This window comes from Schistocerca americana, chromosome 9 (genome assembly GCF_021461395.2).
Source record: "Schistocerca americana isolate TAMUIC-IGC-003095 chromosome 9, iqSchAmer2.1, whole genome shotgun sequence".
NCBI lineage: Eukaryota > Metazoa > Arthropoda > Insecta > Orthoptera > Acrididae > Schistocerca > Schistocerca americana.
In genome coordinates this window covers 44276838-44303086 of record NC_060127.1, presented here as the reverse complement: position 1 = coordinate 44303086, position 26249 = coordinate 44276838, and the positions used below count along the sequence as shown (strand labels likewise).

General features: G+C 38.8%; 1 protein-coding gene across 7 annotated transcripts in view; it reads left to right on the top strand.

The window, feature by feature from the left end:
* The window catches only part of LOC124550887 (zinc finger protein 239-like), a 270087-nt gene that overhangs the window by 112905 nt on the left and 130933 nt on the right, over positions 1-26249 (top strand). For all 7 annotated transcript variants that reach the window (XM_047125660.1, XM_047125651.1, XM_047125658.1 and 4 more), the window contains exons 6-7: positions 441-545; positions 25065-25166. In XM_047125660.1, coding sequence (XP_046981616.1) covers positions 441-545; positions 25065-25166 — 207 coding nt within the window. The remainder of the gene's footprint in view (positions 1-440; positions 546-25064; positions 25167-26249) is intronic.

Here is a 26249-nt window from a genome sequence, read left to right as displayed (position 1 = left end):
TTTGAGATATTGTGCACTAAAATGCAACACCTTTAAGGATGTTATCCCATCTTGTTGACTTACTGCTTTGCATGAGCCACCTTTGCCTGGGTTACATGTTGTACAATAACCTAGCACTTTTACTGGACTTTTAAGACTTTTTTACAATGGTTCATTACTTACTTCACAGCCTGGATTTTCGCAAAGTGTACAGGACTAGGGTACCTCTGGACTACATCCCCAAGCACTAGTATGACGGTTCTTTATCCAAATATACCTTATAAATTTGCCATATAATGCTTGTACAGTTCCATGTAAATAGCTTTAGTCACTTCCCCAATGGCATTTGTTAGGTGGATGGAAACCAATGAAAGTGCGGAAATTACTTCTGTGATTGTAGTTGAAAGTTTGTTGTAGCATATCTTGTAGCTTATGTGGCGTTCTCCATTAACTTTTTTCAGGAAAATTCACCTTCAGAAGATTTTCCCACATCTAGCACATTAAATATTGAGAAAACAGAGGATGAGGAAGAAGAGGAGAAGGCAGTGAGCAAGCACAGTGGGGAGGTGAGTCATGTTCTCCTGTAAGATGATTTCCCTGCCCAGACACTCAGTGTGTCAGGATGCATGCCAGTGCATTCACGCAAGGTCTCTAAGAAAGAGATCCCAAACAGTTAGTATTCTTTCTGTGTGTTGCAGATTTAGGGATCATTCTTAATGGCATAGAAATATTTTATTTTTTAAAAAATTGTTAAAATCATCTAAAAAAACTTCTGTTAGACACACTAGCTGTAATTGGTTTTTTTGTTACTGGATCATACATGACCAGTTTTGTGATGATTTAATTGTTTCATATAAATAATTTAACTCTGGGGCATTAAACATACACGTTCACCCAACATTCAGATTATGTTCAAATTGTCAGAACCAATTGAAATTGGATGGTTAAGAGATGAAACATCTAAAATTCCAATGGGCAGCAGGTGCAGACAATGTATTAGGTTGGTGCACAAGTTGTAGCATTTTTCCATAACTTTAATAAACACTACTGCTACACGTAACAGATACTTTAGTCATCAATAATACATCCTCCTTCACTATATACAACAGTGTGCCAATTTTGGCTGATCACAAATCACACAGGGAAAACATTTGTCTTGATTTGTTGCACTGTTTTGAAACTGAGGGGAGGTTTTCTTGCCCCGAATTGTGACAGGTGATGAAACCTGGGTTGTTCACCATTTTGAGCCCGTAACAAAATGACAGTCAATGGAATGGCACTATTTTCAATCCCCACAGAAGAAAAAATTCATACAACTGCTTCTGCTGGTAAGGTCATTATCCCTGTGGTGTGGGACTGTGAAGGTGTGATTTTCATTGATGTGATGCCAAGAGGTGATACCATTAATTCACAAGCATATGTCAACTCATTAACAAAACTCAAGGCACCTTTCTGGCAACTTCGGTGCCACAGCAACCCAGGAGACATTTTGGTGCAACACATTAATGCTCAGCCCCACACAAGTCTGAAGACTGCTGAATGCATCATGTAACGGGGTTGGACAGTGTTACCCCATGCACCCTACAGCTCTAACTAGCCCCCTCAGACTTTCAGTTGTTTGGGCCATTAAAGTATGTCATTTATTGAAGACATTTTGAGGATGAGAAGGTAATTCACACAGTGAAGCACTGGCTCTGCCACCAGGACAAGGACTGGAACCAACAGGACATACGCTCTCTTGTTTCGTGCTGGATGAAGGCCATAGAATGGCATGGAGTCATGTGTGTAACTCTTATTATGTTCAATAAAGAATTTTTGAAGAAAAAAAATGCGGTGCATTACTTTCTGGGGAACCCTAATATTATGTCTCCTCTCTCTCTCTCTAAAATTGTAATAAAGGGTTAATCTGCATTTACGGTTTACTGAACCTTGAAATAAAATAAATAACACAATAAAAAGTTCATTAACACACTAGTTGTTAAGAATGGAACGTATGATTTTATGGTTTGGGCACCCACAGCTTAGTTACATAATATAAATTTTTTAAAAACTTTGAAAACTATAAAAACGTTCTAAAAAACTGCTGATAGCTGCATTAGCTGTTAACATTTCATTTATTACAGGATCATTTACGACTGGTTTCACAATGATTTAATTGCATCCTGAGGTGTATACATATAATTAATGTAACATCGGGTCATTAAAGATACATGGTCTCCCAAAGTTTGGATAACATTTGAATTACAAGAACCATTTAAATTGGAAGATTAAAAAGTGATACATCCAACATTTGAATGTTTAGCAGGTTGAGGCAGTGCAGATGAGAACTGGAAACGGTGAGTGTGGACCAGTGATGAAAAATCAACAGATGACTGCAAGAGCCAGATAGTGCAGGTGTGACTATGCCTGAAGTATGAAGGCTGGGCTGCGAAACATCCTAACTGATAAAGTGCTATTGAAAAATGAGTAACATTAAGTTAACTGGCTGTTTGGTGGTCTGGTCTTTGTACTTCAGGCATGGTCACTTCAGCATTATCTATCTTTTGCATCATCTCTTGACTTATCATCACTGGTCCATACTCACAGCTTCCACTGCTCATGTATTGGGTTGTTGCACAATTTCATAATGTTACATGTTGATATTCCGGTTGCTATGGCTTTATTTATCAACTGTAACTTTTTACTGTAGATTACTGTTACTTTGCCATCAAGGGGTAAAAACAACAGAGCAGATGACCGTCGCTGGCCAACTACGAGAATAAAAAGGAAAAGCCAGCCACTCTGGGACACATGAAAACATCCACCCTAAAAACATTAGAGTGGAGAACTCTAAGGGACAAAGGACATGCACTAAAACCTATATAGAATGATAAAACCCACCACTGTGTATAAAATGTAAAACTAAATTAGCCAATGAGGCGTTGTCAGCTAAAATTAATGGCAACAAGTCCAGTAACTGAAGAGTCCATCACAGGGCAGCCAAAGGACAGTTCACCAAGATATGGGCCACTGTCACCCGGGTGCCGCACCAACACTGAGGTGGGTCATCACGGTGCAGGAGGTAGCCATGGGTCAACCAAGTGTGGCCAATGTGGAGCCAGCAGGGAACCACAGAGTCCCTGTGAGAGACCTACATGGAGGACTCCCACACATTCATAGTCTCCTTAATGGCATGCAGTTTGTTGTGCAGGCTGAGGTTATGCCATTCCACCTCCCAAAGCTGCAAAACCTTGCAGCATAGTACTGAACGCAGGTCAGTTGCAGAGAATCCGATCTCCATAAGGGGTTTCTACGTAGCATGTTTGGCCAGCCTGTCGGCAGGCTGCTCAAGGAGACAGTACGCAGAAGAAACATCTCCCCAGTGCATGAATGGATGTTCTCAAGAGCATGAGATATAGCCACCAGCTCAGCAGTGAAAACCCTGAAGCCATCAGGCAAGGATGCTGTTCAATATTTCCTCCATGGACCTATGCAAAGCCAACTTGAGCATCAGCCATCGAACCGTCAGTGTAAACTGCTTCGTGGCCTCAGTACATTGCAAGAATTGAGAGGAAGTGGCAGCGGAGAGCCATGTGGTTAACTGAGTCCTTAGGGCCATATGAAAGGTTCATGCAAAGTTGTGGCCTAGGTGTACACCATGGAGGTCTACGTGAATGGACCTCAAGAATAGGTGGTAAAGGCAAGAACTCCAGTTCAGAAAGAAGGGATCAGACACGAATTGCAATTGGAAGCCCTGATTTGGGTCACCAATATGGGAGATGAACCACAGTGGGTGGGAAAAGGAGACAGTGATTCGGATGAACAGGAGAACTTTGAATGTGTGCTACGTAACAGGCCAGCAGCCTAACATGCAATGGAGGCACTTGGGCTTCCACAAGGATGCTGGTCACCGGACTCATCCTAAAAGCTCCTGTCACTAGGCAAATGCCACAGTGGTGCATTGGGTTGAGTAAACTCAATGCTGAGGGTGCCACCAAACCATAATCCAGACTCTCATAGTCAAGGCGAGATTGAACATGGTCTGCAACAGCGTACAGCAATCTGCACCCCAGTTGGTGTTGCTCAGGCAGCGGATGGCACTGAGGTGCTGCCAGCACTTCCGCTTAAGCTGACAAAGGTGAGGAAGCCAAGTCAATCGGGCACCAAAAACCAGTCCTAAGAATCGATAAGTCTCCACTACATTGAGTGGATCATCATTAAGATAGAGTTCTGGTTCTCGATGAACAGTACGATGCTGACAAAAGTGCATAACACATGACTTTGTAGCCGAAAACTGGAAACCATAGTCTAGTGCCCATGACTGCACCTTGTGGATGGCTCCCTGTAGGCACTGCTCAGCAGCACCAGTACTAGTGGAGCAGTATGAAATGCAGAAGTCGTCTGCAAACAGAGTGGAGATGGAAGGACCTACAGCTGCTGCTAGACCATTAATGGCCACTAAAAACAGAGAGAGACTCAATACAGAGCACTGTGGGACCCCATTCTCCTGGATAATGGGGGGGGGGGGGGCTATGGGAGGCACCAACTTGGACACAAAAACTATTAAGCGACAAGAAATTTGGGATAAAAATTGAAGTGAGCCTCTGAGACCGCACTCGTATAGTGTGGCAAGGACATGATGTCACCAGGTTGTGTCATATGCTTTTCATAAATGAAAAAAGACGGTAACCATGTGTTGGCATCTGGAAAAGGCTGTTCAGACGGCAGACTCTAGGGACACAAGATTATCAGTGGTAGAGCGACCCTGGCGGAAGCTGCCCTGATGTGGAGCCAGTAGGCCACGTGACTCCAGGACCCAACCCAACCACCGACACACCAAATGTTCCAGCAGCTTACAAAGAATGTTGGTGAGGCTGATGGACCAATAGCTATCCACATCAAGTGGGTTTTTACTGGGTTTAAGCACCAGAATGATGATGCTCTCCTGCCATTGTGATGGAAAGATGCCATCGCACCAGATCCGGTTGAAGATGATGATGATATGTCCCTTGTAGTCAGATGAGAGATGTTTAATCATCTGACTGTGGATCTGATCTGATCCAGGAGCTGTGTCAGGGCAATGTGCTAGCACACTGAGCAGCTCCCACTCTGTGAATGGGGTGTTATAGGATTCACTGTGGCGTGTAGTAAGTGAGAGGACTTTCCCTTCCAGCCATTGTTTTAGAATGTGAGAGGCTAAGGGGGATAATTCTCCACCCCAGAAGCTCGAGCATAGTGCTCAGCAAAGTTCTCAGCAATCGCGTTTGTGTCGGTCGATAACACACCATTTATGTTAACACCAGGAACACCTGTTGGGGTCTGGTACCTGAAAACATGTTTGATCTTTTCCCAGACTTGGGAAGGTGACGTATGGCATCCAATGGTCGAGACATATCTTGACCAACACTCCTGTTTCTGTCATTTGATAAGCTGGTGAATGCGAGCATGGGGCCATTTAAAGGCAATGAGGTGCTCCAGGGAAGGTCGCCACTTATGCCGCTCTAGAGCTCCCTGACGCTCCTTAATTGCTTCAGCAACTTTTGGCAACCACCAAGGGAATGCCTTTTGCCAGGGGCACCCTAAAGAGCAAGGGATCATATTTTCTGCCACAGAAACGATTGTTGTAGTCACCTGCTCAACCATCACATTGATGTTTCTGTGTGGAGGAGATTCAACAGTGACAGCAGAGGTGAAAGATTCTCAGTCTGTCTTGTTTAAAGTCCATCTGGGCAGGCGTCTGTGAGCCTGACACCGAGGCAGTGACAGGAAGATGGGGAGGTGGTCACTACCATACAGGTCATCATGTGCTATCTATTGAATAGATAGGAGTAGTCCTGAGCTGCAAATTGATAAATCAATAGCCGAGTAACTACCTTGAGCCACACTGAAATGTGTGGTGGCCCCAATATTCAAGAGGCAGAGGTCAGACTGAGACAGTAAAGATTCGTCATCTCTGCCTCGGCCAGTAAGTGCAGTGCCACCCCACAAGAGGTTATGGGCATTAAAATCTCCCAAAAGTAGGAAAGGTGTAAGGAGTTGATCAATCAGTGCAGCTAATACATTCAAGGGTACTGCACCATCTGGAGGAAGATATAGATTGCAGACAATTATTTCCTGTGTCATCCTTATTCTGACAGCCACAGCTTCAGGAGGGGTTTGAAGGGGCACAGTTTCACTACATACTGAGTTTAGGACATAAATGCAAACGCCACCTGACACCCTATTACAGTTGCCACGGTTCTTGTAGTATACCTTGTAGCTGCGGAGGGCAGGGGTCCACATTGCCGGGAACCAAGTTTCCTGGAGGGCAATGCAGAAAGCAGGTGTAAAGCTTAACAGTTGCCGTAGCTCAGCCAGGTGGTGGAAAAAACTGCCGCAATTCCACCGGAGGATGATGTCATTGTGAGACTGGGAGGACATGGAACATTCAATGGGACAGTTTACACCTGAGGGTCACCTGCTGCCACCAGCTTTTTACCTGAGCGGTCTATATCAATTTTGTCTGAGGGTCCAGTGAGATCCAGGTCCTCAGCAGACACCAGAATCTCCACCTCATCCATAGATGGAGAGCTTGGTTGTGGAACAGTGCTCAAGTGAGTGGGACCCATACCAAATAGGATTAATACGGGATATTGAATGTATACAGAGAAGGGAAGCATGAATGGTCACAGGTTTTTTTTTTTTTAATCCATAGGAGAGTGTCTTAGAGATACTGAACTGAACTGGCAGATAGATGTAAACTATCCCGAGAAATTCTGTTAACAAAGTTTCAAGTACAGTCTTTAAATGGTGACCCTAGGAATATACTACAATCCTCTATGTATCGCTCATGTAGGGATTCTGGGGGTAAGATTAGAATAATTACTGCATGCACAGAGGGATTCAAACAATCACCCTCCCCAAGCTCCATATTTGAATCAAACAGGCAGAAACCATAATAACTGGCACAATGGAATGTACCCTCTGCCATGCACCTCACCGTGATTTGTAGGTGTAGATGAAGGTGAAGGACACAATTTCTTGTCACCAGTAATGATACAGGTTAGGAATGGCCATTGTTATTCATGAGCCAATCGATGACGAGCAAGCAGAGATTCACATATGGCCAACCACTAACTTTTCAGATTTTGGCGTAGAGCATGTGGTGTCCACATACTTTATTTTTGAACCTTCGCCATTGCATGCAAATATTGCATGATGGTGAAATGTTACTTGCTTCTCTCTATGGTTTTCTTTTCCTGTTTTTGTCCATAGTAATGTTGGATGACCTTCTGTCATTCTTGTGGTTCTTCCTTTCTCTTGTTATGGTGCTGTAGGTCTCCTTTCTTTCCTTCTTTCTGTTGTGTAATTATTTTACTGGGAACAAGGGACTGTTGACCTCTGAGTTTGGCCCCTTCCTCTCATCTTTTAAACCAAACAATCAACCCAGTACAAATGCACTTCATTCTTCACAGTGCTTGCCTAGATTCAGGTAACAGTTTGCCTGTTCATTAACGTCCCTCACATACAGGCTTCACCATTTTTACTTGGCATACACTGCTATGTCATGCGTTGCCCTGAGAAGACATTTTCAGGCATGTGGTAAGAAGGGAAGGGGCTTTTAGTAGCAAACAGATGCACAAGCCAGTGCCATATACTTCTCCTATCGGTATATGTATGGTATTTAAAGAGATATGCCCCATGTTCTTTTAGCAGATATGACATAGTGCTTAGAACCATTACTTTTTATTGTCTATAGTAATAACCTTGGGATAAGTCATTGAGTGAAACTAAAGTTTTCCAATCCCAAAAGCGTGTAATATGAATTGATTGTGATGTGAACTTAAAAACATCCTGCAGAGACGTATTCAAAGAATTATGGGTACTAGCTACTTCTTCCCAGTATATTTATTTCTTAATGAAATTTGCCCTAAATAATATATATCTGCTTTTTCAAACCAAGAGATCACTTCAAGGAATGAATACTAGAAGTAAGAATGTGTGTTGTTGATGTTGTCTTCAGTCCAGAGAGTGGTTTCATGCAGCTCTCCATGCTACTCTATCCTGTGCCACTTTCTTCATCTCCCAGTAAATAATGCAACCTACATCCCTCTGAATCTGCTTACTGTATTCATGTCTTGGTCTCCCTCTAGAATTTTTACCCTCCATGATGCGTCAAAACATGTCCTATCAACAGATTCCTTCTTCTAGTCAGGTTGTGCCACAAATTTCTCTTCTCCCCACCTCTGTTCAATACCTCCTTGTTAGTTATGTCATCTACCCATCTAATCTTCAGCATTCTTCTGTAGCACCACATTTTGAAAGCTTCTATTCTCTTCTTGTCCAAACTATATGTCGTCCATGTTTCACTTCCATACATGGCTACACTCCATACAAATACTTTCAGAAATGACTGCCTGACACTTAAATCTTTACTCAATGTTAACAAATTTCCTTTCTTCAAAAATGCTTGCCGTGCCATTGCCAGTCAACATTTTATATCCTCTCTACTTCGACTATTATCAGTTATTTTGCTCCCCAAATAGCGAAACTTGTCTGCTATTGCAAGTGTCTCATTTCCTAATCTGATTCTCTCAACATCACCTGATTTAATTAGACTACATTCCATTATCCTCATTTTCCTTTTGTTTATGCTCATCTTATATCCTCCTTTCAAGACACTGTCCATTCCGTTTAACTGCTCTTCCAGGTTCTTACTGTCTCTGATAGAGTTACAATGTCATCGGCGAACCTCAGAGTTTTTATTTCTTGTCCATCAATTTTAATTCCTACTGCAAATTTTTCTTTTGTTTCATTTACTGCTTGGTCAATATACAGATTGAATAACATCAGGAATAGGCTACAACTCTGTCTCTCTCCCTTTCCAACTACTGCTTCCCTTTCATGCCCTTCGACTCTTATAACTGCCATCTGGTATCTGTGCAAATTGTAAATAGCCTTTTGCTCCCTGTATTTTACCCCTGCCACCTTCAGAATTTGAAAGAGAGTATTCCAGTCAACATTGTTGAAAGCTTTCTCTGCATCTAGAAATGCTAGAAATGTAGGTTTGCCTTTCCTTAGTCTATCTTCTAAAGTAAGTCATAGGGTCAGTATTGCCTCATGTGTTCCAACATTTCTATGGAATTCAAACTGATCTTCCCCGAGGTCAGCTTCTACCAGTTTTCCATTCGTCTGTAAAGAATTTGTGTTAATATTTTGCAACCGTGACTTGTTAAGCTGATAGTTCAGTAATTTTCACATCTGTCAACACCTGCATTCTTTGGGATTGGAATTATTATATTCTTCATGAAGTCTGAGGGTATTTCGCCTGTCTCATACATCTTGCTCGCCAGATGGTAGAGTTTTGTCAGGGCTGGCTCTCCCGATGCTATCAGTAGTTCTAATGGGATGTTCCCTACTCCCGGGGCCTCTTTTTGGCTTAGGTCTTTCAGTGCTCTGTCAGACTCTTCATGCAGTATCATATCTCCCATTTCATCTTCATCTACATCCTCTTCCATTTCCATGATATTGTCCTCAAGTAAATCACCCTTGTATAGAACCTCTATATACTCCATCCACCTTTCTGCTTTCCCTTGTTTGCAGAGGACTGGGCTTCCATCTGAGTTCTTGATATTCATACAAGTGGTTCCCTTTTCCCCAAAGGTCTCTTTAATTTTCCTGTAGGTAGTATCTATCTTACCATTAGTGAGATATGCCTCTGCATCCTTACAATTTGTCCTCTAGCCATCCCTGCTTAGCCATTTTGCACTTTCTGTCGATCTCATTTCTGAGATGTTTGTATTCCTTTTTGCCTGCTTCATTTACTGCATTTTTCTATTTTGTCTTTTCATCAATTAAATTCAATACATCTTCTGTTACCCAAGGATTTCTACTAGCCCTCGTATTTTTACCTACTTGATCTTCTGCTGCCTTCACTATTTCATCCCTCAAAGCTACCCATTCTTCTTCTACAGTATTTCTTTCCCCCATTCCCGTCAATCATTCCCTAATGCTCTCCCTGATTCTCTCTCTAACCCCTGGTTCTGTCAGTTTATCCCATCTTCTTAAATTCCCACCTTTTTGCAGTTTTTTCAGCTTTAAGTGACATTTCATAACCAATAGATTGTAGGCAGAGTCCACATCTGCCCCTGGAAATGTCTTACAATTTAAAACCTGGTTCCTAAACCTGTCTTACCATTACATAACCTATCTGAAACCTTCCAGTGTCTCCAAGCCTCTTCCATGTATACAACCTTCTTTCATGATGATTGAACCAAGTGTTATAAAGAACTAAAATGACTTGATTTGATGCCTTTTTGAGGAACACACCTTTTCAATTAGTTTCCAACAGCCATAAAAAATTAACTACTAAAGGATTTGTGTGTGGTGAACTTTTTTTACTCCATTGGTGAGTATCATAGTAGAGCTGATTGATGTAAATATTTATTAATAATATCAAATGATGTCAGTGTTACATAATAACTGACTTCTGCACATCTTCATTGTAGTAGTGTGATTAATCAAAATAAGTGCTGTTAACTGTCTTCTAGATGTGTGGAAAACTCAGTTTGTTATTACATCTTAAATAAAAATACATTTAAGATTTTATGACTTATTCGGCATCCTTGAGGACCATATCATCTGAGATCTGTGGAACAAAGATTAGCATATCTTTTTTATATAATTTCTTACTATGTATTCATGTCTTATGGTATGCTCTACATCACTGAGGCTCTCTAAACTATGGATCCGTGGTACAAAAGCACCTATAAACTAATATAACTCAGAGTACGTTTGTGTGGGTTAGCATTTTCTTCCAAAGACCCCCTAATATTTCAGAATTTAACACATCTGTTCATGCCTAGCTACTTAAGAAGAGTTATTCTGGTGTAGCTGAATACCTAGCAAACTAAAATCTAGATTAGTATATTATTATATAAACATAAGCTGAGGTGGCAAAAGCCATGGCATAGTGATGTGCACATACACAGATAGCGGATGGCAGTATAATCTGTTACACAAGGTGAAAAAGGGCAGTGCATCAGCAGAGCAGTCATTTGTCCTTGGGGGTGTTCTGGTTGTTATCTTACTCATTTCTTAGATAACTGAAAAACTGTTTGTGGAATCTTATGGGGTATATTTTGGTAGTACAACACTCTCACCATGTGTTTTTGAATGGGAATAATACAACCAGTTCCAGCACAATTTCAGCAAGAATTATTTTTTTGGTAGCTGCTGAAGGATTACACAGTGCAGATCTAGTTTGTCTAGGGGGTTTTCATAGTTTTGTCTGCAAAATAATCTTTCCAATATCAAGCATGGCCTGGGTTTTCTTCTGTTTAAAATAACTTCCACTGGATCTGAAACACTTTCAGCTAAAAATAATATTTATTCGTACTTTTTGTTAGGAACTACACCATTTTCAATATCAACATTGATAATTTAAATCCATTATACTACACTTGTCACAAAAACATGTCCGTCTACCTTCAAGACTGAAAACAAAGTGGCAGGCAAGCCAACATGTACCCAGAAGTTGCAGACATTCGCACTTCCTAGTTTCTTTGGTCTACTGACCTTATAAACTCCTTTAACATCTTAAACAAGTTCATTATTTATCATAAAAGGACATATTCATAATTAAATAAATGAAACATGTTTTCTGGCAACATAATACTATAATGAAATTACCTAACTCTTTACTGTGGGCATCATACTTTTCGTTTCAGGTAAGCCATATCTCCAACGGTTGATTAGATTACAGTAGCTCACCAGGACTTACAAGTGTACCCTGGTCCACTTGTCAGTCTGATACAGAAATTGCATCACTGTGAATTCTAGTAAATTTTTCATTCTTACATTACTCATTGACTCCCTCCTTTGTCTCACAACATAAATTACATAAACACATATATCAGCTTGTTGCCAGAAACTTACTATAAAATAATCCCAAAGTTAAAACATTTTCTCATATTAGAATAAACATAGTGCTAACTCCTGTATCATCACCGATGTTCCGAAAGATTTCTGTTCAACAATACTATTCTCTCATGAACCTTGTAGATATGTGATGGATATCAAGATTAATGGGTGAAATAAGCCAACAGAAAGTATGTGTGTTGGGTGATCAACACAGCCGAATAAAAATGGTTATTCATGGCGAGCATGATGTAAAACAAAAGCACACTTGTATATACAAAAAAGTGTAGTCTATTAACTATAGAACATATTTGATATGTATTGTGGTCTATTTAAGTGAATGAGCAAGATTTCAAAAATTATGAGATTTGGGTAACATGTATTGTCTCCTGGCAAAATCATCAAAATGACATCCCTCAGTTATCAAGTTTACATATTTTGCATTTCGTTAAACGCTGTACAGTTACTTAAACAAGCATACTGGAATCATGAAATCTAGTCTTATGACAGAATTAAGTGACAGTCAGTCTAGATACAACATTATTTTGCATGAGATATGTTACATGGCTTAGTATGGTGAATGCAAATTGTTCCTGTGACTATATCCCAAAGCATTTCGTTTTTCCAGTAAAATTCTTTCCAGATAAAGGCATGTTTGTAGGCTCAGTGTGCCCTTTTCTCTATATACGGCTTCAAAGAAACAACATTCCTAAGACCAAACAGCTTTCTTGATGTGGGATATACTAATCTGTATGCACTTGGGGTGGGAGTTCTCACTAATCTCAAATGGCCCAATGTAAATATCAAAAACCTTCTTGAGTTTTGCTGTTAGTAACTTCGATCGTTCATGGGATTTCACTAAGACATGGTCGCCTACTCTGAATGTGGTAACCTTTATTTTCCTATCATGTTTGTTTTTCCTAGCTTCACCTAGTTTCTTCATGGCTTTCTTTACAATCTCTTCACGTTCTTTCATTGGTATTAAGGCACATTGTGGAAAGTCTGTTAATTCAGGAATAAGATTCGCTGGTCTGAGATGAAACATAGTTTCATATGGTGTAAATCCATTAGAGTTATGCTGCAAGCTGTTCATGATGTCCTTAAAGTCGTTTACATGGTTGGACCAACTAGGGTGTTTGTGACTACAATATATCCTGCAAAGTCTCCCTGTTTCTCTCATGTACCTCCTGCTGGGTTTGAAGATGGGTTGTACACAGGTATCAAGATGTGTTTTGTGTTAGTTTTTTCCATGAATGCTTTCCAGTTTTTTGAAACAAATTGTGAACCATTATCAGATAGTACGGCTTTAGGTTTCCCTATGCTCTTGAAGTAATCTCTCTCAATCTTTACTTGTAGCTTTTCAAACGGGATAAAGTTTAATTAATCTGGAAAATACATCAACCATGATGAATATAAAACAATGACCACCCTTGCTTTTAGGAAAAGGACGGTGAAAGTCTACAGCCACTAAATCTAATGGCTTATCCGGAATAATGTTCTGCATTTCTCCCTGACATGTTCTGTTACTTACTTTTACTCTTTGACATTTGTTGCATGTTGATGTTTCATTCCTCACCTTCTTTACCATGTTATAAAAGTAGATGTATCCTCATAACTTTTGTACACATTTCTGTATTCCACAGTGACCATAACGTTCATGGGTGTACTTTATTAACTTGGATGCCTCACACTTAGGCCAACGTAGCTTCCAATTGTCAGAGGCCACATCTGTTCTTCTAAAGAGTGTTCCCTTAAAGACCTTATAGTATTTGTTAAGTTTATCGTACCTCTTTTTGCCTAAACAGTCCTTAACTAATTTCCAATTAGGATCATTATTTTGTCCCCTCCTGATGTTATTGCAAAGTGTCCTTATGAGCTTTTCATCTTGGACTCCCTTCATGTATCTTATTTTAAGTTCTTTTTCTTCCTCTTGACCAAAGATTTCCTCATCTCTTCCTACTGGTAACCTGGATAAAGCATCAGCTACTACATTTTCTGACCCCTTAATATACTCAATTTCATAGTCAAACTGTTGCATGAACATTGCCCACTTGGTTAATCTATTATGATATAGTCTGCACTCCTGCAAATAATTTAAAGCTTTGTGGTCTGAATACACTTTTATCTTGTGTCTTAACAGGTATGTTTTAAATTTTGTAAATTCCCAGTGTACTGTGAGTAATTCTTTTTCTGTGGCTGTGTTAGTTCTCTCATGTTTAAGTAACATTTTACTGGCAAATGCAATAGTACAATGAAGATATTTTTTTCCATTCACAACTTTCTCCTCAAGTAGTTCTGCTCCTAGTCCATAATCATTACTGTCAGTGTGAAGACAAAATGACAAACTAAAATCTGGTCTGTGTAAAAGATTGTTCTTACAAAGTTCATTCTTAATTTTCTCGAATGCTTTCTGACATTCTTCGGACCAATTCCATGTAGCATTTTTTCTAAGTAAGTTGCTCAAACATGTTACATTAAGGCATTGTCTGCTTATATATTTTCGATAGAATCCACGTATTCCATAAAAAGATTTAAATTGTTTTCAGTTTCTAGGAGATAGAAAGTTTGCTATAGATTTTATTTTCTCAGGGTCTGCACTTATTCCTTCCTTAGTAATGACATGACCTAAAAATTTGAGTTCTGACACACCAAATTTACATTTTTCTAGTTTTAATGTCCTTCCCCCTCTTCTGAGTTTTTCAGACACCTTTTTCAATAACTTCAAATGATCCTCCCAACTTTGATTTGACAGTAATATATCATCTACATAAATGGTTAATTCTGACACAACTTCTTGGCCAAGTACATAGTCTAGTGCTCTTATAAATTCTGTGACTGATGAGTTTAATCCGAAAGGCACTACACAATATTGGTAACATCTTCCATTGTATAAGAAAGCAGTGTACTTTCTAGAATTAATGACAAGAGGTACTTGATGAAAACCTGAAATTAGGTCAAGGCTTGACATAATTTGGATATTTTTAAATTTATATAACAACTTATTGATGTTCTCTGGGTGACCAGTTTTTCTGTACAAAAATTTTTTTTAACTGTGTGGAACCTAGCACTAAACTGACATGTCCATTAGGTTTATTTACTTTGGCCAAGGGATTATTATTATGGCTTATACTCCTCTCAGTGATTTCACACACTTCCATCTTTTGTAATTATTTCTCCACTGCTACCCTTTTTGAGATTGGAATACTGTACGGTTTTGTAAAGAAAGGTTCATGGGCTTCAACTGCAAAGTACATTGGTATCCAAGTACTTTACCTGGTATGTTGCTGAATTCATAACTACATTCCCACAAAAATAATTTAAAATCTTGTTTTTGGTTCTCAGTTAGTTGTGTAGCTTCTGCTACTTTTTCATTTACCAAATTTTCAAACTCTATCTCATCTGTATCAAAATCTGAGACATGGCTTCCAATGTACTTACCTTCTTTTTTAAATTCAATACTGTTCAGTCTTATTCATACATGACACATTTGATTTAAAAAGTTTCGTAGCAATGACTTCACTGTTTGATAGAGTCATTATTAATTTCTGTGCTACCCAATCAAATGCTGCACTTACTTTTGTTATCCAAGACATGCCAAGGATAAAATCCTCCGTGAGATCAGGAATAATGAGACACCCATGTGACCATGATACTCCTTCAATTTCAAAAGCAATAAAATCCTGACTCCTTACTGATTTACTGTGCCTCCCAGTAGCACCTCTTATTTTAATTCCTATACAGGTAACTCAACGTAATCCTTATTAGTTTCAGTTTTTTACTTAATTATTCTGATATCCCAGATACTTGACTTCCTGTGTCCACTAAACACTTTCCTTTTCATGATCTTGACTGTACATCAATAAACAGACTGGTTACAACAAAGTCAATTTTTTTTTATTAATATTCTCACGTAATAAGTCCTCTTCAATTTCACTAAATCCATATCTCTTTCTAGTGTCCTTACCTGTATCATTACTACCAGAGTTATATGCTGTTATTACCCTAATTGCATTTTCTTTGGCCTGATTACTATTCCCGAGTATTTCATTAATCCAACTACATTCATTTGTGCTATTGTGTGTCTCTCCTTTATATTTGTGCAATTTGGCACTTAATTCTATGCCACCATTCTGGATGCAAAGTTTCATACATATCAAGTGTTACCTTTCTGAAATTTTCATCATCCTTAATGGCGCTAGTGTTAAAATTCATAAGTTAAACAAAAATTGCTCACTATCTGACATTTCATCATATTCTCCCCTAATGCTGTTAAGATTATCTGCTGTCAATTGCCTCTCATTGGTTTTCTTACATGTATTAAGATCAAATAGCTCATTGACTAAAATTCTGGCATCCTTATCATTCAAATTGTCAACTGTGTTCCTGTGTACCTTGCTAATGTCATTACTATCCTCTTTTATATTAGTAATCCCTAAAGCTTCCAACTCCTCATTTGCACCAATAAAACATCTTTCTTCACTACTATCCTCAATCTCATTTTCTTCCCAATCAACATCCTCTGCACCCTTACCTTCAGTATGCAGATAACACATTTAAATAATCTTTACTAGGTGCAATTTTCATTCCTAGCCCACCAGTCTCTTCCACAAGGTCTCTAATTCCTAACACAATCAGCTCATTTGAACAACTATTTTCCAGCAAGGTGTCCTTCTCATTCCACTCATAGAATAAATCTAAGTTTAATTCTTCTTCATAGTTCTCTAAGAAATCAGTGTCTTTAAATAACTTTTTGTTTCTGGTTTATTTGTATGACATATATTATTTCTAACAGATACCACACTAGTGGGATAACACTTCTCTTTAAAGTAGTGACTCATTATGCCACTGGTATTTTTCTGTTTAGTTTGACCGTTTGGGTTGGCCCTTTCCATTTGTGTATAAGTAGCTCCTACCTTGTGGACAGCCAATAGAGCCCTATTCAGTTTACTAACTCCTGTATAGTTGCCTGTTCAGTTCTCCACATACCATTATGATTATGCCACTCCTTTGGGTTATTTCCAGAGTGTCTGTTACCAAATTTATTATGATTATTTCCATACTAAGCCTCGTAATAGAAATTGTTTCCTTGTGATCCCTTGAAGTTGTACTGGTGCTTTCTCTGATGAGAATCATTACTTCCAAAATTGTGTGGTTCCTTTTTATCATGCTGTGTGTTTCCCCAATTTATATGTCCTGTCTTTTGGAAATGGTTTTGACTATGGTGTGGTGGTTTACCTGTTTTCTCAGTAATTCTGTCTAGTTTGTCTACATACTTCAAAAACTGATCTATTGTGTCATCAGGTCCATAAGCTAGCTCCCATTGTAATTCATATGGTAGCCTTCTTTTTAGCGCATTGATTTGAGTGAGTTCATCAAAAGGCTTGTTTAGGTGAGAGAGTTCTCTTAACTGATTTTTGCAAAATTGCTTCATGCTACCAAACTCATGTTTATAACCAGGTCCATTCAAGAATTCACTTTTTATTCTAGCTTGTTCTGTCTTTGACCAGAATTTACTTAAGGACCTCTCCTCAAACTCTGCAAAAGCTATTCCCTCAATAGAATCATGATTAATCCATGACAATGCTTCACCTTCTAGAAATCTTGTCACAAATTTAATTTTCAAATTGCCATTCATATTTGAAAAAAAGTTATCTTTGCAATGTTGCAGGAAATATACCGGATGCATACTGCTCTCATCTGAAAATTTTTTTTACTGGAATGTTGCACCACATAGTGTCAATATTGTTCACCAAACTATTGGTGACCATATTGCTGCTAACACTTTCTAGTTCCTTAGTGATGTCTGTCACTAATACTATTTTCTAAACTCTTGACTTCGCCTTTGCTTATTTGCTTATTTACATCTATTTTTTTCATTAATGATTCCTATCTTTTGTTGAAATTTGCATTCTACTTGAACAATTTTATCATCTGCAATAGAAATATGATCAGATACTGTATCTTCTACATGTTTGATATCTGCGTGCACAACTTTAAACACATTATGGATTTTCTCTCTACCTGTGCTAATTTCAGTTTTCAGATTTTTTACTTTTGCATCTACATTTTTAACCTTTCTTCTGACGTACTTGATCTTACCCGTGATCTTAACCATATTACGACCCAAACTGGAAATTTTTGCTTGTACTTTTTGAAAGTGATCGTCATTTTTCTTTTCATATTCTTTGAACTGTTTTTCAAATCTATCACTGATGTCTTTAAGATTCTGGTCTAACTGAGCTGCCCGATTTGATTAAAATGAATCTCATTATTTTTCTCGATTTGTTCCAAATGTATCTCATTAGCACCGAGTCTGCCTTTAATATTTCCTAACATTCCCTATTTTGTCTGTTAGTGCCATCAGTTGCCTTAAATTTTCCCTCTATATAATTCATTATTGTTGATAACATGTCTTTAACTTCATCCTGTCTTTCAGTATGAGTTTCAACTTTCTATACAGGATCCAGACTATTCATATTGCATTCACCATCGTATGATAAATTTACATCGGTACTAGCGTTGGCGATACCATCACCAATGCTTTCCTCTTTTACAATCGTCATCTTTTTACACAGAAATAAACAAACACAATAAATTTATCTTTGCTAAAGGATACTAAATTTTCTTACTCACAGTTTACTGGTTTTCTTATCTTATAATATCTTCTTTGTTGATTGGTGCCTGATGGAATCCACAACACTGAAACACTACACTTATATGAATATTGCTTTTTTGTTGCACAACACTTTACACTTTTTTCTTCTTTCTTGACTTATTGTGCCGTTATTATTTCTCCAGTAACTGCACACCATTGTCTTGAAGGTATCAGCATGCGACTTTCTTGAACATTTTCATCCAGGATGTACGAATTCTGTTTTTCTTTGCAATCTCAGTTGTAATTTATTTCGATAACTTTTTCAGTAATCCTGGACGTCGCCACCATATTGTACCATATTGTATTGTATCTTACTCGTTTCTTAGATAACTGAATAATTGTTTGTGGAATATTACACGGTATATTGTAGTAGGACAACACTCTCACCACGTGTTTCTGAATGGGAATAATACGACCAGCTCCAGCACAATTTCAGCAAGAATTATTTTTTTTTTTTTTAGTAGCTGCTGAAAGATTACACACTGCTGATCTTGTGTGTCTAGGGGTTTTCATAGTTTCATCTGCAAAATAATCTTTCCAATATCAAGCATGGCTTTGGGTTTTGTTCTGATTAAAATAAACTCCACTGGATCTGAAATACTTTCAGCTAAAAATAATATTTATTTTACATTTTCACTATCAACATTGATAATCTAAATCCATTATACTACACTTGTCACAGACACGTCCGTCTACCTTCAACACTGAAAAAGAAGTGGCAGGCAAGCCAACATGTGCCTGGAAATTGCAGACATTCCCGCTTCCTATCTTCTTTGATCTACTGACCTTATAAACTCCTTTAACATCTTAAACAAGTTCATTATTTATCATAAAAGGACATATTCATAATTAAATAAACTAAACACATTTTCTGGCAACATAATACTATAATGAAATTACCTAGCTCTTTACTGTGGGCATTGTACTTTTCGCTTCAGATAAACCGTATCTCTGACAGTCGATTACATTACAGGTAACACTCGTGAAAATGTTTCTGACATGATTATGGCTGAAAAGTGAGAATTAGGTGACTTTGAATACGGAATGGTAGTTGGAGCTATATGCATGGGACATTTCATTTTGGAAATTGTTAGGGAATTCAATAGTTAGAGAGCGACAGTGTCAAGAGTATGCCGAGAATATGAAATTTCAATCTTTGCCTCTCACCATGTACAACGCATTGGCTGATGGCCTGCACTTAATGACTGACAGCAGCGGCTTTTGCATAGACTTATCAGTGCTGACAGACAAGCAGCACTGTGTGAAATAACCATAGAAGACAGTGTGGGACATACAACAAATGTGTCTGTTTGGACAGTGTGGGGAAATTTGGTGTTAAAGGGCTATGGCAGCAGATGACTGATGCCAGTCCCTTTACTAACAGCATGAAATGACCTGCAGCACTTCTTCTGGGCTTGTGGCCATATTGGTTTGATCCTAAATGACTGGCAAACTGTGGCCTAGTCAGATGGGTCCCATTTCAGATGGTAAGAGATGATGGTAGGGGTTTGAGTGTGGTGCAGAGTGCATGAAACCATGGACCCAGATTATCAACAAGGCACTCTGCAAGCTGGTGGTGGCTCCATAATGATACGGGCTGTGTTTACATGAAATGGGCTGGGTGCTCTCGTCCAAGAGAACCAATCATTGACTGGAAACAGTTGTGTTTGGCTACTTGGAGACCATTTGCGGCCATTCAGTGATGGAATTTTTATGGATGACACTACACCATGCCACAATTGTGTGCAGTTGGTTTGAAGAACATTCTGGACAACTCAAGCAAATGAGTTGACCACCAATGATCCCCGACCTGAATCCCATCAAACATTTAAGGTACATAATTGAGAGGTTAGTTTGTGTACAAAATCCAGCAATGGCAACACTTATGCAATTATGGATGGCCATGGTGGCACAATAGCTATGTATTTCTGCAGGGGACATCCAACAGCTTGTTGAGTCCCGTCGAGTTGCTCCATTACCCTGGGCAAAAGGAGGTCTGACAGGATATTAAGAGATATCTCGTGACTGTTATCACCTCAGCATTCAATGACAGTAGAAAATTTGTCAGGACATTTTAAATTGTAAAATGGTAGAATTTCTTGCAGACTGTGTAAATAGAACTGATTGACTAACAGCATTATTACTGTTGTCTGCGCTGATGAAAATGTTATGTTGTAAGTATATATGATCACTTTTGAATGTTTATGGTATGTCATAGAAATTTAGTTGTTCAATATTGTAATGTATTTGCTGTGCAAAAATGATTAAAAAGACCAATGAGGAGTACAGCAAAATACACAACACAAAAAGGTATATCTTCTAGAACTATTGCTTGGCACATTCATTCTGAAGATAATTACCATTTCTTTCCTTACATCTTTAGCCTCTCCCCTTTACAGTACACTCCAATTGTTTAGCTTCTCCTTCTACTTTTAGTTCTCCTTTTATCGTCTCCCCTTTTCATCTTTTTCGTTTCTATTTCCCCACCACTTATCATGTAACTGTGCCCCCATAAAAGTCACCCTGACATGAAGCCTGGCAGCCATAACCTGGCTATGTTATCTAATCAGTTGGACAAAATACAGCAACAGCTCTGAGACCATGCACTGTTGAAAGTTTTACACAAAAAAAAAAAAAAAAAAAAAAAAAAGGCAGTGTTATAATTTCAGAATTCCCTTCTGAGAGATTATTTCGCCAGTCCATCAGCACTTGACTGTAGTGTTAAAGCTGTTGCCTGGTGTCTGTATTTGTACATGGAAGACAAACTGCCTTGAGCACAACATTTGACAACACTTGACATTTCCTTCTGACATGGAAAGTTGCTTCAGTGTAGTTTGAAGATGTGACGCATTGTCTTTCATTGTTTCCTTCACCTCTGCTTGAAGTATTATCCCCTCATCTTTCTCAGCAGCTTGCTGGTCTCATCATAAAAAATATATTTGGCTATGATAATAAAGCTTTCTTTGCACTTTTAACTTGGAATAAAGGTAATAGGTTAATTTGTTGACATCAAGTAGATGTAAGCGTGTATGCTCCTCTCGTTACTGATACTGCAGGGAATCTCCAAATTCGTTATCTTACCAGTCCACCTAATTTTTTACATTCTTTTGTAGCACCACATCCCATATGCTTCAGTTCTCTTCTTTTCTAATTTTCCCACAGTCCATGATTCATATACATAAAGTCCTGTGCTACAGACCTGTATCTTCAGAAATTCCTTACACAGATTAAGGCCAATGTTTGGTACTAATAGACTTCTTTTGATCAGGAGTGCTCTCTTCACCTGTGGTGGGCTGCCTTTTGTCCACCTTGCTTCATCCCTCTGGTATTATTTTGGTGTTGAAGTAGCAGAATTCCTTCACTTCATTGACTTCTTGGTCTCCATTTTAAATTAAGAGTATGACTGATCTCATTTCTGCTACTTCTCATTACTTTTGTCTTTCTTCAGTTTACTCTGTACTCATATTGTTCATTCCATTCAACAGTTCTTGTACTTTTTACTCTCTTTCACTGAGTGTAGCAATGTCATTTGCAAATCTTACTGTTGATATCCTTTCACCCTGATTTTTTATCCTTGTTGTGACCCTTTCCTCTCTACATCCACCTCTATACTCTGCTGACCACTGTGTGGTGCATGACAGAGGGTGAAAAAATATTTTACATAGTGAGATTGATGTGTGCTCATTGCTACTGGAAGCAGTTGCCGTACGTGCAACCGCAGCTTAGTAACAAAGGCCGATTGTTCAATAATGTCAGTTGGAGTGCTGTCGAAGAATATTCCCAGTAGTCAGATTAGTTGTCTGCATACCAGCTCAGCTACCATTGCTCCCAGATCCTTCTGTGTAGGTGTTTGGATGCCCAGCAGAATGATGGGTAGTGTTTCCTTCCAGTGCTGTGAATTGTAACAAATGTTATGATGCCTTCACATGATGAAATCATTCCATATTCTGTAGTTCTAATCCTCTCTGTGCCCAACAGTGTAGCAAAAGCCTTGAACAGACAAGGGTCAAACTGTCCATCCCAAACTACACTGAATGGCAAAGCCACTCTGAAACAAGCAATCCATCCGTGAATAGAGGAAGCAGCAGCCACCATCTCTGCTGTGATATCTGCCACTGTGTAAATCTATTAATTATCAATATGTTGCCAGTTCCTTGATGTATATGCTATGTTCCGTATTTTTTGTAAGATGGACAGCCTTCCCAGATGTGCACTTTGACTGTTTAGTACTGTGTGGCATGGTGAACAAGGCACCATTTTCTATGGTGTGACATTTAATTCATGTCCATGTGAAACAATGTTAAACCAACGTTAGTTGTTGTTGATTATTGCAGTGTGTTATTTGCTGGACTGAACTTTTTGTCTACATGTACAGTATACATTTATACTGATACAATGCTTGTTCACTACTATGATCATAGCTGTAATTATTTTTGTATCTGCATTTCTTAGACTGATGCAAATGATAGGAGGTTGTTGGAGTGTTTCTCTGTGATTTTGCCAGAAAGTTTGTTGTACCCATTCTCTTGTCTTGTTGTGTGTTGAGGAGGTTATCAGTCCAAAAACTGGTTTGATGCAGCTCTCCATGCTAGTCTATCCTGTACAAGCCTCTTCATCTGTGCATAATTCCTGCAACTTACATGCATTGCAACCTGATTATTCTGCGCATGCCTTAGTCTCCCTCTGCAACTTGTTTGCTCATTACTTCCCTCCATTACCAAAATGATGTCACATTGCTATTTCTGGATGCATCCTATCAGATTAGCCCTTCTGTTAGTCAGGTTGTCTCACAAATTACTTTCTTCTGCAATTTTGTTCATTATGAGCTGTTCTTTATTCAATTTACTCATCTAATTATCAACATTCTTGTGTAGCACTTAGTCTCGAATACACTTCTTGTCCTAACTGTTTATTGACTATGTTTTGTTGCTCCTCCAGACAAATACTTTCAGAGAAGACTTCCTAATACTTAAATTTATATTAGACATAAACAGATTCTTCATTATCAGAAGTCTTTTTCACATTGTAGTGAGTCTAAATTTTACACTGAGGTGGTATAAGACATGGAATACTTCAAAGGATCAAGTCGGATCTCCTTTTGCCCAGTGTAGTGCAGCAACTCAGTGCTGCAGGGACTCGACAAATTACTGGACATTGGTTGCAGAGATATTGAGCCATGCTACTTCTGGAGCTGTCCATAATTGTGAAAGTATCGCCAGAGCAGGATTTTGTGCATGACCTAATCTCTCAATTATGCTCAAAAAATGTTTGATGAGATTCATGTTTGTAAATCTGAGTGGCCAAATAATTTGCTCAAATTGTCTAGAATGTTCTTAAAGCCAATCTTGTATGATTGTGGCCCAGTGACGTGGCACATTGTCATCTGTAAAAATTCCATTGTTGTTTGGGAATGTGAAGTCCACGAATAACTGTAAATGGTCTCCAAATAGCCAAACATAACCATTTTCAGTCAATGATCAGCGCAGGTGAACCAGAGTATCCAGGCCATTCCATGTAAACACAGCCCACACCATTATGGAGTCACCACCAGCTTGCACAGCATCTTACCAACAACTAGGGTCCATGGCTTTGTGGAGTCTGTGCCACACCCAAACTCTAACATCACCTCTTACCAACTGAAATTGGGATTCATGTGATCAGGCCACAGTTTTCCAGATCTGTATGGTTCAAACTATGTGGTTATGAGCCCAAAAGAGGCACTGTAGGCAATGTTGTACTATTAGCAAAGGCACTCATGTTGGTTGTCTGCTGCCATAGCCCACAACACCAAATTTCACCATGCTGTCATAATAGATGTGTTTGACTTATGTATGACATTGATTTCTGTGGTTATTTTGTGCAGTGTTGCTTGTCTGTTGGCACTGACAACTCTGCACAAATGCTACTCTCAGTCTTTATGTAAGGGCATCAGTCACAGTGTTGTCCATTGTGAGAGTTAATGCCTGAAATTTAATATTCTCAACGCATTCTTGATACTTTGGCTTTCAGAATATTGAATTCCCATATTGGAATGTCTGAATTCCAGAAATGGAATGTCTCACGTGTTTAGCTCCAACAACCCTTCTGAATTCAAAATCTGTTAATTCCCGTTGTGTGGCCATTATCAAATCGGAAACCTTTTCACATGACTGATCTGAATACAAATGACAGCTCTACCATTGCACTGCCTTTTATACCTTCTCTGTGTGATACTACCGCTGTATATAAATGTGCATATAAATATCCCATGACTTTTGTCACCTACATCTACATATATACTCTGCTATCCACCGAGCAGTGTATGGCGGAGGGCACTATTTGTGTCAAAGTTGTTATATTCCCCCCCCCCCCTTCCCCCTGCCCCCCTGTTGCATTTGTGGATCACACGACACCATCAGTTATTTTGCTGACAAAGAGGAAAACACATATACCACTTTTTGTATCTCATTTGCTGATATAATTCCCTGAGTGTCAACTAATTTATTTTCACTATATTCCCTTATCTGTGTTTCATTTCTCTTCCCTGATAAAGCATGTTTTAAAACTGTTCCAGGAATGTTCATCTTCAGAAGAATTTCTTGAGCGTAGTGTATTCCATGTTGAGAAGACAGAGGATGAGGAAGGTGATGAAGCAGTGAGCGAGGATGACTTTGAGGTGAGTTGTGTTCCCTGTGGTCCCTGCACTCTGTTGTTTTGCTGACAGCTGTTTACAACAGTGAAGGTCAAGCTTTATATTAACCTATGGGTGGGCGGGCTGCTTTTTACACATGTGCGTATGCAGGATGCACTTTGTACATGTACAAAGAGTAGCTGTTTTTATCTTGTGCAGATAAATTGTTTTTATCATACCTAGGTAAATGTGTATGAGCAAAGTCTCAGTTTATTCTTTGTTTAATGAAACAGTGATAAAATAAACTTACAGTAAACTAAACTTTTCATTATATCTCTCTGTTGCCGAATACAACTGTTACCCCACAGTAATGACCCACTCGAAGCATTCAACAGCACAATTGCATCAGATCGCTGTTGACTGCTTAGTTGATTACTCACTATCCTGCAGATAACTGCCTCGTTGTGGGATCATGTTGCTAGCTCAGAATCTGAGTAATTTTCTTGCCAGGATCATTTTATGCACATTGAGTGAAATCTTCACCACTGTACTCTGTCTGAAACAGTGTTCACCAGGCCCTAACAATAACTTGCAGATATGTTATCATTTGTGACAAGGATAAGTGGTTGAAGTAGACTCCTCACAGTTTGCACGCTATAAACACAGGTGTGAGTGTTTAGATTGGGTGAAAGTGATCTGAGGCAAGTGTGTGAAGTACAGGGGCTTCTAGAGGCATAAAGCTTGCTCTCGCATGGACAGTTTTGCTGGAGCAGCCTGTGTGAGCTCTTGAGCCATGAGATGACCTTTCCAAGTTATGCTTCTGCCAGTGGGTTCTGAGATGGAGAGCTAAAGATCTGTAGTTTGCAGAATTTTATTTACAGACTAGAGGACTCAGTTGGCTGATGTTCTGCCACAGATTTCACTAGCAAAATACATGTCTTGAAGTAAAATCTTTTATTCAGTGTAATTAAAATGTGTCATCTATATTATCCATTAATGCCCAAAACTATTTTTTGTTTTTGATTTTGATAAGATTAAGACAAAGAAGTTCTTTTAAGGGTAGCAGCATGTATTGATGTCTAAACTGGTAATTTTTTACATTGTTTTATTTCATGTATGATAAATCAT